This window comes from Podarcis liolepis (assembly GCF_965112155.1).
Source record: "Podarcis liolepis genome assembly, chromosome: 5".
NCBI classification, from domain to species: domain Eukaryota; kingdom Metazoa; phylum Chordata; class Lepidosauria; order Squamata; family Lacertidae; genus Podarcis; species Podarcis liolepis.
In genome coordinates, this window is record NC_139556.1 from 75,758,771 (window position 1) to 75,771,020 (window position 12,250).

At 41.2% G+C, this 12,250-nt stretch overlaps 1 protein-coding gene across 1 annotated transcript in view; it reads right to left on the reverse strand.

Annotated features, from left to right (window-relative positions):
* Positions 1 to 759: 759 nt before the first annotated feature.
* ATR (ATR checkpoint kinase) overlaps positions 760 to 12,250 on the reverse strand; it is a 46,749-nt gene continuing 35,258 nt past the window's right edge. The window contains exons 33-47 of the mRNA XM_083503629.1: positions 11,842 to 12,018; positions 10,975 to 11,134; positions 10,149 to 10,328; positions 9,446 to 9,588; positions 9,137 to 9,234; positions 8,661 to 8,893; positions 7,849 to 7,983; positions 6,654 to 6,854; positions 6,221 to 6,364; positions 4,781 to 4,931; positions 3,661 to 3,817; positions 3,286 to 3,439; positions 2,135 to 2,286; positions 1,703 to 1,808; positions 760 to 1,185 (exon numbers count right to left, since the gene is read on the reverse strand). Of these exons, the coding sequence (XP_083359755.1) occupies positions 1,012 to 1,185; positions 1,703 to 1,808; positions 2,135 to 2,286; positions 3,286 to 3,439; positions 3,661 to 3,817; positions 4,781 to 4,931; positions 6,221 to 6,364; positions 6,654 to 6,854; positions 7,849 to 7,983; positions 8,661 to 8,893; positions 9,137 to 9,234; positions 9,446 to 9,588; positions 10,149 to 10,328; positions 10,975 to 11,134; positions 11,842 to 12,018 (2,365 nt within the window). The 3' untranslated portion in view covers positions 760 to 1,011. The remainder of the gene's footprint in view (positions 1,186 to 1,702; positions 1,809 to 2,134; positions 2,287 to 3,285; positions 3,440 to 3,660; positions 3,818 to 4,780; positions 4,932 to 6,220; positions 6,365 to 6,653; positions 6,855 to 7,848; positions 7,984 to 8,660; positions 8,894 to 9,136; positions 9,235 to 9,445; positions 9,589 to 10,148; positions 10,329 to 10,974; positions 11,135 to 11,841; positions 12,019 to 12,250) is intronic.

Genomic DNA, 12,250 nt, shown 5'->3' on the forward strand with positions numbered 1-12,250 from the left:
GTGCACTTTGGTTAGATACAATGCTAATTTATAATAACCATGAATTATACCCATGACTAGATGCAAGTCAGCAGCACCAGAAAAACCCATTTGACTAGGCACTGGGGTGGATTTCACCCTGCGCCTTGCAGAGCCGGGCCAACGCTATTGAAGGGCCTGCGCCCCTTGGCAACATCCAAAGGCTCTGATCCACTAGGTGCTGGAGTAAATGTCACCCTGAGTCTTGCAGTCAGGCCCAGGCTGCCACTGGGCCCAGCACTGGCAGCAGCAACAAGCAGCTCCGGCTCACCCAGCCTTACCCATTGCCACCTTGGTTAGTGTGATGACTGCCCTGTGTTGGTGTGTCGCGTGAAAGCTCCCCATGCTCCTTCTGGGACTGGAAAGGGGTTACTTTAAACTCCAGCTTGTTAGTAAAACTGAATTACTGTGTTACGAAATGGTGCATGTCTAAAAAGTGTGTCACCAACATGAGCAGTTTGGAAAGCTCTGCTGTATGGAATGCTAAAATGGTAATAAGTTGCCACAGATAGCATCCAGAATCCTGTGCATTAACAGGATTTTGCAACTGAAATATAGAAACGTTTACATTGGGACCAGTTTTATTACCACTTTAGTACTACTTAATCCAGTTTAGTAGTTTGGGGCACTTAAAAAAGGCCTTTCAGATGTGGAATGGGGAGATAATCTAGGTATTGCGCATACCCTTTTAATAGAGATAAAAAATAAAAATATTGAGTAGCTAAAATGCTGCATTCAAACTTTTTAAAATGAAAGGTTTCAGCTCTTTAATAATCTGTATAAATGGCTTTTCAAATACAAGTGGCATTTATATACAAATATGGAATATAAACAAAATCACACACTGAAACACAGAGTTGTGCTAGCAGAAAATACCGAAGTAGAAATGATAGGAAATGTTTTTTAAAAAACAAAAAAGGTGTTCCTGAACTAACCCTCTCCCCGCGCCCCAATTTTTTTTTTACAGCAACCCGTTTGTAAATGCTATGGGGTTCACATGTGCGGAGCCCAGCCAAGGTACATCTGGCACAGAAAGTTTTCATCTGTTGCATCTTGAATGAGATGGTGAACATGTCCTTCAATTGACAAAGGCAGGCCCTTTACTCTATTCCTGTTTTTAATCACACCCTGAAGTCGCTGATCTATATCCAAAACATGGGTCTTGGCCTGAAAGCAAGCAAACAATAGTCAAGCTGATGAAAGGGTGGCATTAATAGACTAGAAGGTAATCTTTTAGTAGCAGCAGTTACATCTGTCCCCCACCTGAAAGTTGCATTAATAGCTATTTTTATTAATTACTGCCAGGCATTCCTCTCTTCCAGTTACTCATGCTGACTTGCACTCCACTTCAGATATTCGGCTCAAAAAGGGAACTTGTAAACTAAGCAACTGTAATTTGCATAATTTATTGGTACATCAAGGCTGCATGCACACCATACATTTAAAGCACATGGACTCCCTAAAGAATCCTAGGAAATGTAGTTAAGGGTGCTGGGAATTGTAGCTCTATAAGGGGTAGACTACCAGGATTATTGTGAAGGGGGGGGGAGTCATGTATCTTAAATGTATGATGTGTATGTAGCCCAAGTATGGGACTCCTTAGCACAGAATCTGAATTTTTGGTACACAATTTGAATTAACTGTCCCATCTGTATTTAAGGTGTCCCCACCCCCACCAAGTCACCTTTTCATTGACAATTTCTCCAGTTTCGTTCACGAGGGTTTTTGTATTGCCTCTGACTGGTTTACTCCATTCCACAAGAGGATCGTGGAGAAAAGTCTTCAAAACGCTAGAGGACATATAAACAAAGGAAAGTTCAAGACAATTCATTTAGTTGCAGTTGTAGTTTCGGTGGGAAAGAAACATCATTTATACATCTTTCAACTTCTGCAATTCTAAATCATTACACAAACAGAACTTTGTTGTTGTTACTTACACCTCACTCTTCCTTCAAAATGCTCACAGCATCTTGCATGTACCGTATTGGCCCAAATATAAGCCGCACCCCCCCCCCAACCCTGAAAAGTTAAAGTGCGGCTAGGAATTTACAGTGGTTAAATAGTTCACATTGTAAAGTTAGATAGCGTATGAAGTTTTTCACATCTGTTGTTGTACCTCATTAGTGGTTCTCTCTGATCACGCATGAGTCTCAGTGTAACTTCACAAGCTCTTCGGAAGAGACCTTCCGTCCCCATTGGACCCATACCATTGACCATGTTATGCGTAAGGCGAAATGGAACAATCTCCGGAAAATCAAACATTTCTCCCTTCAAAAGAAAATAATTCATTGTAGGATTTCGTAAGACTACCCTTCTCATGTGGTGCACATTAACTGTTGCATAAGATTGTCATTCCAACGAAACTTAACCAACCAGTACACTACTGCAAATTTAATATTGTTATGTAAAATCTGAAAGGCGAACAGATACTTTGAATGATCTCATATACATATAGTTATAGTTGACGTCTTTATATTTTGCTTTTTGTTTTGTCATGATCTTCTCTGAGCATAATGAACAGGTAAAAGCTATATAAAGTGACTGTTTGCTAGCAACTGATTTGGTCGTTGGATGCCAAAATGAAATATTTTTGGCATCATATACCATATTTTTCGCCCCATAGGACGCACCGGCCCATAGGATGCACCAAGTTTTTTTTTTTTTGGGGGGGGGGGGAATAAAGAAAAAAAAATTATTTCCCCCCCAGGCGCTTGTGGGGCCGGCATCGGGGAGAAGCGCTCTTCTCCCTGCCGCCCGCCTTCAGACCAGGTCCGGGGGCAGCGGGAAGACGTGCTGCGCCTCCCAGCTCTCCCCAGAGCTTGCGGGGCTGGCGGCAGGGAGAAGCACACGTCTCCCCGCCGGCAGCCTCCAAACCACATCGGGAGATAGCGGGATGGCGGCGTTCCGCCTCCCCGCTGTCCCCCGACCTTGTGGGGCTGGCACTGGGGCTCTCCAGGCTTCAGCGAAAGCCTGCATTCGCCCCATAGGACGCACACACATTTCCCCTTCATTTTTGGAGGGGAAAAAGTGTGTCCTATAGGGTGAAAAATACGGTAATGCTAAGTTCTGAAGTGAAGTTTGCCTTAAACATTTACAGGAGTACCTCAAGCAGACACCACAGAAATATATTCATGACGTAACTTCCAACATAATCCTTTAGTTTGTCAAGTGTTCAGCTGTGCAACTTCTTTGAACTGTGCAACGTCATTTGAAAAGGAAAATTGTTTTCAATTACTTGAGAACAATGGAAGTGTTTTAGTTTCTCACCTTATTGAACAGGCAGTTGAAATCCACATGCACACAGTCACCTGTTAAGGAATCAAACAGAATATTTTCTCCATGACGATCACCAAGCCCTAGTATGTACCCTACCATTGACATCACTGCAGTGGAACGACAATAGGCTGATCTGCTGCTGTACCTAGAAAGAAGAAATACCATAGGAGCACATGGTTATTTGGGCCTTCTTACCCTTCTACTTAAATGTTTCTGATCACAGCAAAGAAACCAAGATCCCATTCATCATCTCTATGATGAATAAACTTATTGCCTTCACAGCTTCTGCTACATTACAACTGGCTCTCTTTTTAACCCTTGGCATGACAGCAACATAAATGCAATAGTAAAGGGCAACAAACTGACCAGGAAGTAGGATCAGGGAATTTCCTCAGAAACCATTCATGAAAAATCGGAGGGTGGCGGGGAAGCAGAGTTTCTTTGTAAACTTTCAGTTTTTCCGACAGAGGTGCTGTTTTTGGAAGCATACATTGACGTAGCTCCTTTCCTGTCATGTAGACACCTATGAAAGAAAAACCAGTTAGACACAGTAAGCTCACAGTAAGCTCAGTAAGCTATACAGTTAAGCTAGTCAGCGATGGTAGGTTGAGTAAACACTGAGGCTACATTTGCACCTTTTGATAGGCCATAAGCCACAGCTTACAGTGCACAAGCACCTGCTTTGCTCCTTCCCTGCTCCTCCCCAATCACACGCAGAGGAACCAAAGCAAGGTCCCTGGCTTAGCTTGAATGTTTAAACCAAGGGTCTTGGTTTGTTTTGCTCAAACCACAATAGGTAAGCCAGGAAAAAGGTAAAGGGACCCCTGACCATTAGGTCCAGTCGTGACCGACTCTGGGGTTGCAGTGCTCATCTCGCTTTATTGGCCGAGGGAGCCGGGTCATGTGGCCAGCATGACTAAGCTGCTTCTGGCGAACCAGAGCAGTGCACAGAAACGCCGTTTACCTTCCCGCAGGAGCGGTACCTATTTATCTACTTGCACTTTGACGTGCTTTCGAACTGCTAAGTTGGCAGGAGCAGGGACCGAGCAACGGGAGCTTACCCCGTCACGGGGATTCGAACCGCCAACCTTCTGATTGGCAAGTCCTAGGCTCTGTGGTTTAACCCACAGCACCACCCGCGTCCCTCTTAAACCAGGAACAAACCAAGGCTTATAATCATGGTTTGGTTTCGAGTAAAGCAAATATGATCCCTGATCTGGGCACAACTGTAAACCAAGTATTGTAGTTGGTTTTCGTTCAGCATTAGTAGGGAGGAAAAAAGTAGGCACACTTTGAAGTGTAGCAAGCTATAGTTTATTGCTTACCATTATGTGAAAACGCAGCCGCTGTATACTAATCAGAGCATGGGAGACCAACATGACATATTTTGAAGGATTGTGTAACATTCCACACTCTCCCTTCCACATCTTCTGTTGTCACACACATTTATTTATTTTTCCATTTAAAAATGGCTTTTGTTTCCTACCTTTCTCTCTGTATAATTTGATCAGGATATTTCTTAAGCCAGCAGTGTTGTTCACCCATTCAATTATTCCACATTCTTCATTCAGAGGAATAACAGCGTAGGTTCGGATGTGGAGTTCTCTCCTTCGTGACTCTGCATCCTTTCTTAAGCACTATGAAAGAAACATATCATCAACCATAAGACCAATGCCATATATACCATATAAATAAAATCTCTCTCTCTCTCTCTCTCTCTCTCTCTCTCTCTCTCTCTCTCTCTCACACACACACACACACACACACACACACCTATCTTTGATCCCCTTCCAGCTATTCCATGCTATTCTCTCTTCTGCCAAAAAGGGCATACATAGTTGGTGATCTAAAGTAGTGTGAAGTAGGCAGCAGCAATTCATGGAGGCTAACTAAAGATAACCCTGTACAGTTTAAGAAACCACCACCACATACCCAATGTCACATTTGAAAAGGACCTTAGCTGAAATATTTGCTGGACTCTGGCAATGGCTGGGATCCATCCCATAGTTCTTTATTATAGTTGTACAAATAAGAAAAATAGTATGTACAGTATCTCGAACTGTTTAGTTACATGTATCAGCATCTGCCTTCCTCAGTAACGGTTGGCATATCAGATGATTGCTGTGAGCCAAGAGTTGTCAGAGTGGTCAGGATGGTATGTGACATCAGAGGATGAGATTGGGAGGGGGGCATTGTTTTTCGGAAAAGGAAAGCTAGATAGAAATTAAGTGTTGCTTTCTAGACTAAGCCCATGGGGTATTAAGAGTTATGAAAACAGATACAGAGGTTTCACTTTCTTCTCATATACTTGGACCAAACACTTGCTCTGTAGAAAAAATATCAACGTCTGAAAGGTTGTGGCTACTGGAATTAAAATGGTCAAGATTGCTCATTTATGGTTTAGATGCTTCAAGGGTCTTTTATGCATACGTACATGCATGCAGACGTCAATGCCTAATAATGAAGAATTCTCAGTACAGTCGTACCTTGGAAGTTCCGGAAGTCCGTTCCACTTCCAAAATGTTCGGAAACCAAAGCGCGGCTTCTGATTGGCTGCAGGAAGCCCTGCCAGACATTCGGGTTCCAAAGAATGTTTGCAAACTGGAACATTCACATTTGGGAGGCAAAACCAAAGTGTTTGGGATCCAAGGTACAACTGTACTGCAAAAGTAAAGAGTCTGGAGGAGGGTTCCTGAATAAATATCATAAATGGTCGCTATAGTTGATTTAGCAAACAGTATATTGTTTTGTTTCAAGTCTCTTCTTTTTGTGAATAAAATTTTATTTCTTTATTAATTCATGATTGGGGGGGGGCAGTTAACGAGGCAATACTCCTACAAAGCCCCAATGGAAAGTAAGGGGGTGAAAAGGTTAGTTGGACTGCCAAAATCCAGCTTTGCAAAACACACTTAAAGAGCGAAAGAACCTTATTTATCAGGGAATTGAACTCCATGAGTCGACAGTCCTTTCTTAGGTCATCTTTTGGCTTGCACATCATGATATAGGACTTCCCATCTGAACCATTTAAAGTAATCTTCTTGGGCTTCTGAAGAGAGGAAAGGATTTCAACCTAAAGAAAAAGACAGCAACAATTTAGCATGAAAAAAAAAATGCTTAATGTATTCTCTTGGTGAAATCTACACCTAATCTGAACAATCTCAAAACTTTACATCGGTCCATATATGTATACTGGTTATCCAGACAACCTCCTCAGGGCTCCAGTTCATCCTTCCCCTTATCAAAGACCCTTTCCCCTCTATTTCTTTTCTGCTATTCACTTCTGCAGCCAAGTAATTTACTGTATGTTAAAGAGCTAACTTGCATCAATATATATTTAAACACAGAACCTTAATACTCACTGTGTCACCAAAGCCAGCAATGTAAGGCCAACACCCAGGAAAAGGATCATGATTCGAATGTGTGCCAGGAGCCGAAGGCAGAGTAGGTATCATCACCGATTGCAAAGGAATAAGGATTTCACTAAACGTCTGCTCCTCTATCAGCTTTTTGAGACTTTTGAAATGAATGTTCATGCTTAATGTGGAGGTGCTCCCATCAACCTGGGAAAAAAGTTAATGCACACTACTCAAAGGATAAGGTAAATACTTAAAAGATACTGACACTCTTAACAGTTTCCATTTACAACTTTTATTTCACAAGTTAGGAATATTTCCAATTCTTCCTTCCCTTTTGTGAAATGGGACTGAACTTCATCTCCACAAACTATGTTCAGGGGAGTTCCTTGTGTTAGAACTAACCTCAATGCAAAAATTAAACTGTGCAAGGAAAACCAAGCAAACAGCTGAATTTATTTATTTTTTTAGTCAGTACAACAATAAGCATAGCCAGTGCTTTTTTTCTGGGGGGAGACAGGGTTACGCATACCCCTAAACATTTTGTGAATCTTTGTACTTTTGTCCATTTACTGTATTTATTTCCCCCGATTTGAACTATAAAATGGTGATTTACTCAAAATAAGAGTACCCCCCCAAACATTTTTTTTAGAAAAAAAGGACTGAGCATAGCTGATCAAAGACCTCTTAATACCAAAGTGTGCTTACAGTATTTATCAATTATGTCTTTATTAAAACCAATAAAGTTACTGAAAATCTGATCACTTTGAAATGATTATTTTGAAGCCTCAGGGATATGTAACCTAGCATTTTCATCTTTATAAATCGTCTTAGGCAGCAATCCTAACCCTATCCACTCCTAAGTAAGCCCCATTTGGTTAAATAGGGTTTACTACCAAGCAAATGGGCTTAGGATTGAAACTAAATTATTATCTTCAAGTGTCAAGTAGCATGATAATAATGTTGTAGGTAAAGTCCAACAGTATCTATCTCCCAGCAGAACTGACACCGTTGATGGAATAAATTCTGCAGCACCTGTCCTGCAGCAGTACCCCATATCTGCTCCAGGAAGTTGGGGCCTCCTCCAGAAAAAAACATCAGATTGTACATTCTTGTTTCACCAAGTAGAAGAATCCTTTAAATCTGATTAGCAGCGCTAAACTATGGGAAAGGAGCAACTTCTCTGCAGAATAAACTTTACCGATTTGTTACACAGCTCTAGGAGTTTATCTGTCAGGCGAGCTGCATCCCCTATAAACTTTCCCAGAGATGCCTTCATGTGAATAGCTTTGTTGAGGATTTCCTTGCATCTGTTCACACGCATTGCGTAGGAGGACTACAAAAAAGAAAGAGTTCATTTCAAATATCTCTGTATCACTCTTCAATTCAAAAGTTCCGGGGTGGTTTTACAACAACACCACAGGACGTCAGTTTAGAACAATTAAAGGCAGTACTAAAAACCAGCACAGCAGAAATAGTAAGCTATAGAAGTTAAAAGACTGGGAAAACCAAAATTTATTTGCCTGGCATCTTAAAAACACTAACATAGGCCCCAGATGAGCCCTCATGAGATGCAAATATTACGTATGAGTGAGACAATATGGCTTCAAATAAGGGCCTATGAGGATGGTTATAAAGCAGCTAAGCAGATCCGTGCTAGCTCAATGTCTAGAAGGGTGATTGCCTGGGATAAAAAATTTAAAATAAATGAAGTCGACCTGTCATGCAGTTTCAAAATACTCAGAATAACTGACCTAACTGCAGCTTCCTCTGCTTTTAGTTAAGAAAACGATATTTGATTAGAAAATTAAAGAGGGACTGGAAATCTAGTTTATTAAAACCACTGTGCATGAGGGACCCTTTAAAAAAAGCGGCAACTCCACACAGACAAAATTTGCTCATGTATCTGAAAAATGAACTGGCTGTTCTGTTTGGAGACAGAAAGCTAAAAACAGAGCGAGAGAGTGAGAGTGAGTGAGAGAGAGAGAGATGCAACTGTATTTATCAAGTTACCTTGGATACAGCAGTCATCATCCACATTGCCTGTTGAGGGTAAGTTACAAAAACCTTCGCAATGATTGCCATAAGAACAACAAAGACATCATCATGGGAGTGGCAGATTCGGGAAATCAGCTGAGAGAAAGCCGTCAAAAACTGGTAAGGAGCCAAAAGTTGGGTGTGCTCTGTAATCGCCTTGTTGATTTTAGCCAAGTCATTTTTCATTTGTGCACGATCATGACGACTACCTAGATGATAAGATGTAAAACAATCCTTATTTTGCTATGAGGATCTGGAAAATCTTCACTGATATTTACTTTTCAAGGATCATGGCACATATCATAAAGTCAATAGCAGTTCACTTCTGGTCACTCCAACTGGACCATCCAGGTCCAGAATACAGAAACTAATGCAATTAGTATAAAAAAAGAAAAAAATTATCTCTAGATAATGTAGAAACAGTGTGCTTTTTTAATATAAAAAATTCCAACCTTTGTCACATTCATATGCTTTAGCTCCGAAGTCAAGCCACAGAGATAACATTCTTGGCATCGACTGGTAGATGAACTGATTTCCGAAATGTAAGGATCTGAAAGTAAAATGCTGACATGTAATCTTTAATAGGAAAATTGTAAATGATATAAACGGTTCTTTAATCCCATAACCCATACTAAGGCTGTGTACACACTCCTACTAAATCAACACAACCCCAAGCCATCTGCTACATAGTGACAGATATTTAATGTGCATAACCAAATATAGCTAAGTGCACCAACTGAACAGCAAGTGTGCCTTCTAACCTTCCAAAGTGAATAACAATATATTTAATCAGTTCTCCCTGTTTTTCCATCTTGTTTTCTGTTACTGTAGGCATCACTTTATCATAGTATTTGGCAAGGTAGAAGTGTCCATTCTCCCATTCTGGCAAGTAAGTAGTAACATCCTGGGGGAGAAAAATGGGAAGGGAGTTAGAAATGAATAGTTAGAATTAAGAATCTTCGGTTGTACCAGTGCAACTGAGCTTCCCTTCCTCCTTCCCTCTTGTAGTCGCCTAGAACGCCAAAAAAATATTTCCAGAAGGTCAGGGTTATGTCTTATGGAGCTACAGTGGACGACAGGGAGAGGGGAGTATCATCCGAAAACCGGGAACCTTGCATGAGGGGTGGAAAATTCCTCCATCCCAATATTAGGTGACTCCCTCTCCCCAATCCACTGTACCCCACAGTGTTTGGACACCTCTGCCAACATTTTTTTTAGAGGTGCAGAGGACTGGCAGTGGGGAAGAGCAGAAATGAAAACTGGACCGTGCATATTGCATTCAATTTGCATAATGCTGGACATAATTCCTCACTCAGTCAGTTATGTTTGAACAATGTCCTACAAAGTAGAAGTTAGAAAAAATACACAAATAACTAAAAAGCAATATCATATAATTCAACACGCCTTTACTACATCTCTACATGTTACAATATAGTACATAAATGCTCTAAGTTTAGTGCTTACCTTATATTTTTTCATTACGGCATTACTCTCAAAGTTGGCAGTTTCTTCCATAAATCTTCCCACTAGCAACAGGGCTTGCCCATGAATAAGTTTACTTTTAGTGTCAGGTGGTACTTGGTTATCTGGAAAACATAAGTCAACCCCCTTCTGAAGAATGATAAGACCTTGATGAGCGTCCCCCTAAAAAAGAAAAACCATTATTAATAAGTTAGCATTCGTTTTCTGAATTTTACAAAGCGGGAACCCTGTAAATAAATCATGACCCAGAGTGTTACAGATATGAGCCCATAAATTCACATATAGAAGAAGCCTCACTTATTTATTTCCAAGTTGTACACCTTTCTATAAAATGTTCTGTTTGCTCCACGCAGTTATGTACGGAGGAATACACTCTTGCTTTGAGGGATTGTCTTCAGCTGTTTGAAGGCGAGGCTTCAGTGACAGAGCTTGAACGCTGCTTCAGCAGCAACCATCCTCGGCTGAACCTTAAATAAGGATGCAGTTGCATTTCAGCAGCTGGCTCCATCTCTGGAAAGAGGAGATGCTTCAATTTAAAAGAAGACCAGTCTGCTTTAGCAGTCAACAGCTCTGATGGAGTGGAGGAGACTGTGAGCTTCTGAGCTGGAGTCAGACGATGGCATCAGAACCACTGTGGACCACTGGCACAACAGACTTGTGTATGTACTTCTGGTGTATTATATCCATCTGGGGCTGGCCTCGAGGGCAATTCCCTCACCTTTTCTGAATCCCCAGCCTCACCCACTGACAAAGAAGGGTCCAACCTTAGTGTCATGACAGCAGGCTTTATTCTATTTAACTTCCTTACCTTGGACCACAGCCACTTTGCTCTTTCTACATATAGCTCAGATAACTTGGATTCACCAGCATTGAGGAGGGCATTATATGCTGTTTGGTGATGACCCGCTTTCCGGGCGACTCGAGCGCTTTGGAGCCAACATTCTCCCATCTGCTCACTGTAACCCTTTCTGTAAAAATATAAACTAAGTTAAAAAAAATATCAAAGGAACTGCTTGTGAAAGGTGTTCAATAGGTACCAAAGATGCCGAGTTTGTGGAAGCAGTTCCACAAATTTAGCCAATCTTAAAAGACGATTGTTCATGCTACCTGTTAGCTATCAAGCCTCATTCAAGCTACCCGTTTAAAATAAAGCTTTGGTTGCTGTGCATCTTCCCCTATTCATCAGAGTTCTACCTACTACATAGTATTATTTACTTGGTGACTTGCAACATGACATTATATTTGATAGCTCTAACATTAAGACACTCTGGATCATTCTCACCCTGCAAAGCTGCCTCTAGGTCTAGCTAGGAACACAAATGTCTGCATTACAAGCAATGTGAATAAATACATCTTACTTAGGATCAGTAGACTCAGGACATACTGAAAAATTACGGCCTAATTTGGTGTAACAGACCTAAGGTTCTAATCCTCACTCAACCATGAAGCTTAATTTTCACTTCATAGGTAGTTGCAAAGCTTAAATGAAACAGCCACACCTCGGACACACCCAAGCTTCTTTCAACAGATATGCTTGTGTGTTTTAGAAGGAATTGGCAGTGGGATTCTTTTTGTTTAAATATGACATTTCAATCCATTTTAGCCAGTATCTCACTTGGAGTTTCAGGATAGAAAGTTTCAGGATAGAAAGCACACAAAATAAGCCTGGTTTCACCTTTTAGTGAGGCTGAGCAAAGCCCGTCTAAGTGCCAGGATGGGCTCTTTCGCCCTGTACGAGTTCTGCGTCATTTCTATGCGAGCACACCAGTTCAGAGAATCTTTACCATGATCACTATCAGGTTGCTGAAGGATTGATCCAATGCTGTGCTCCAACTCACACAACATGTGTAGCCTGTGGTTAAACAAAACAAAATCAGCTTGATAAGCAACACAGTGCCATGTGTTTTCATTCTGTTTCACTGTCTGCATGAACAATTCCCTCAGTAATCTAACAAGAACCCCTTCTGGCAATGGTATGCAGTCTCCTCTACGCACAAGAGAACTACTGATACACTTTGGTGTCTGGACATCCTGAAATGACCAGGAAGACCTAGCACAAGCAACCTGGGATTACCAGATACAAA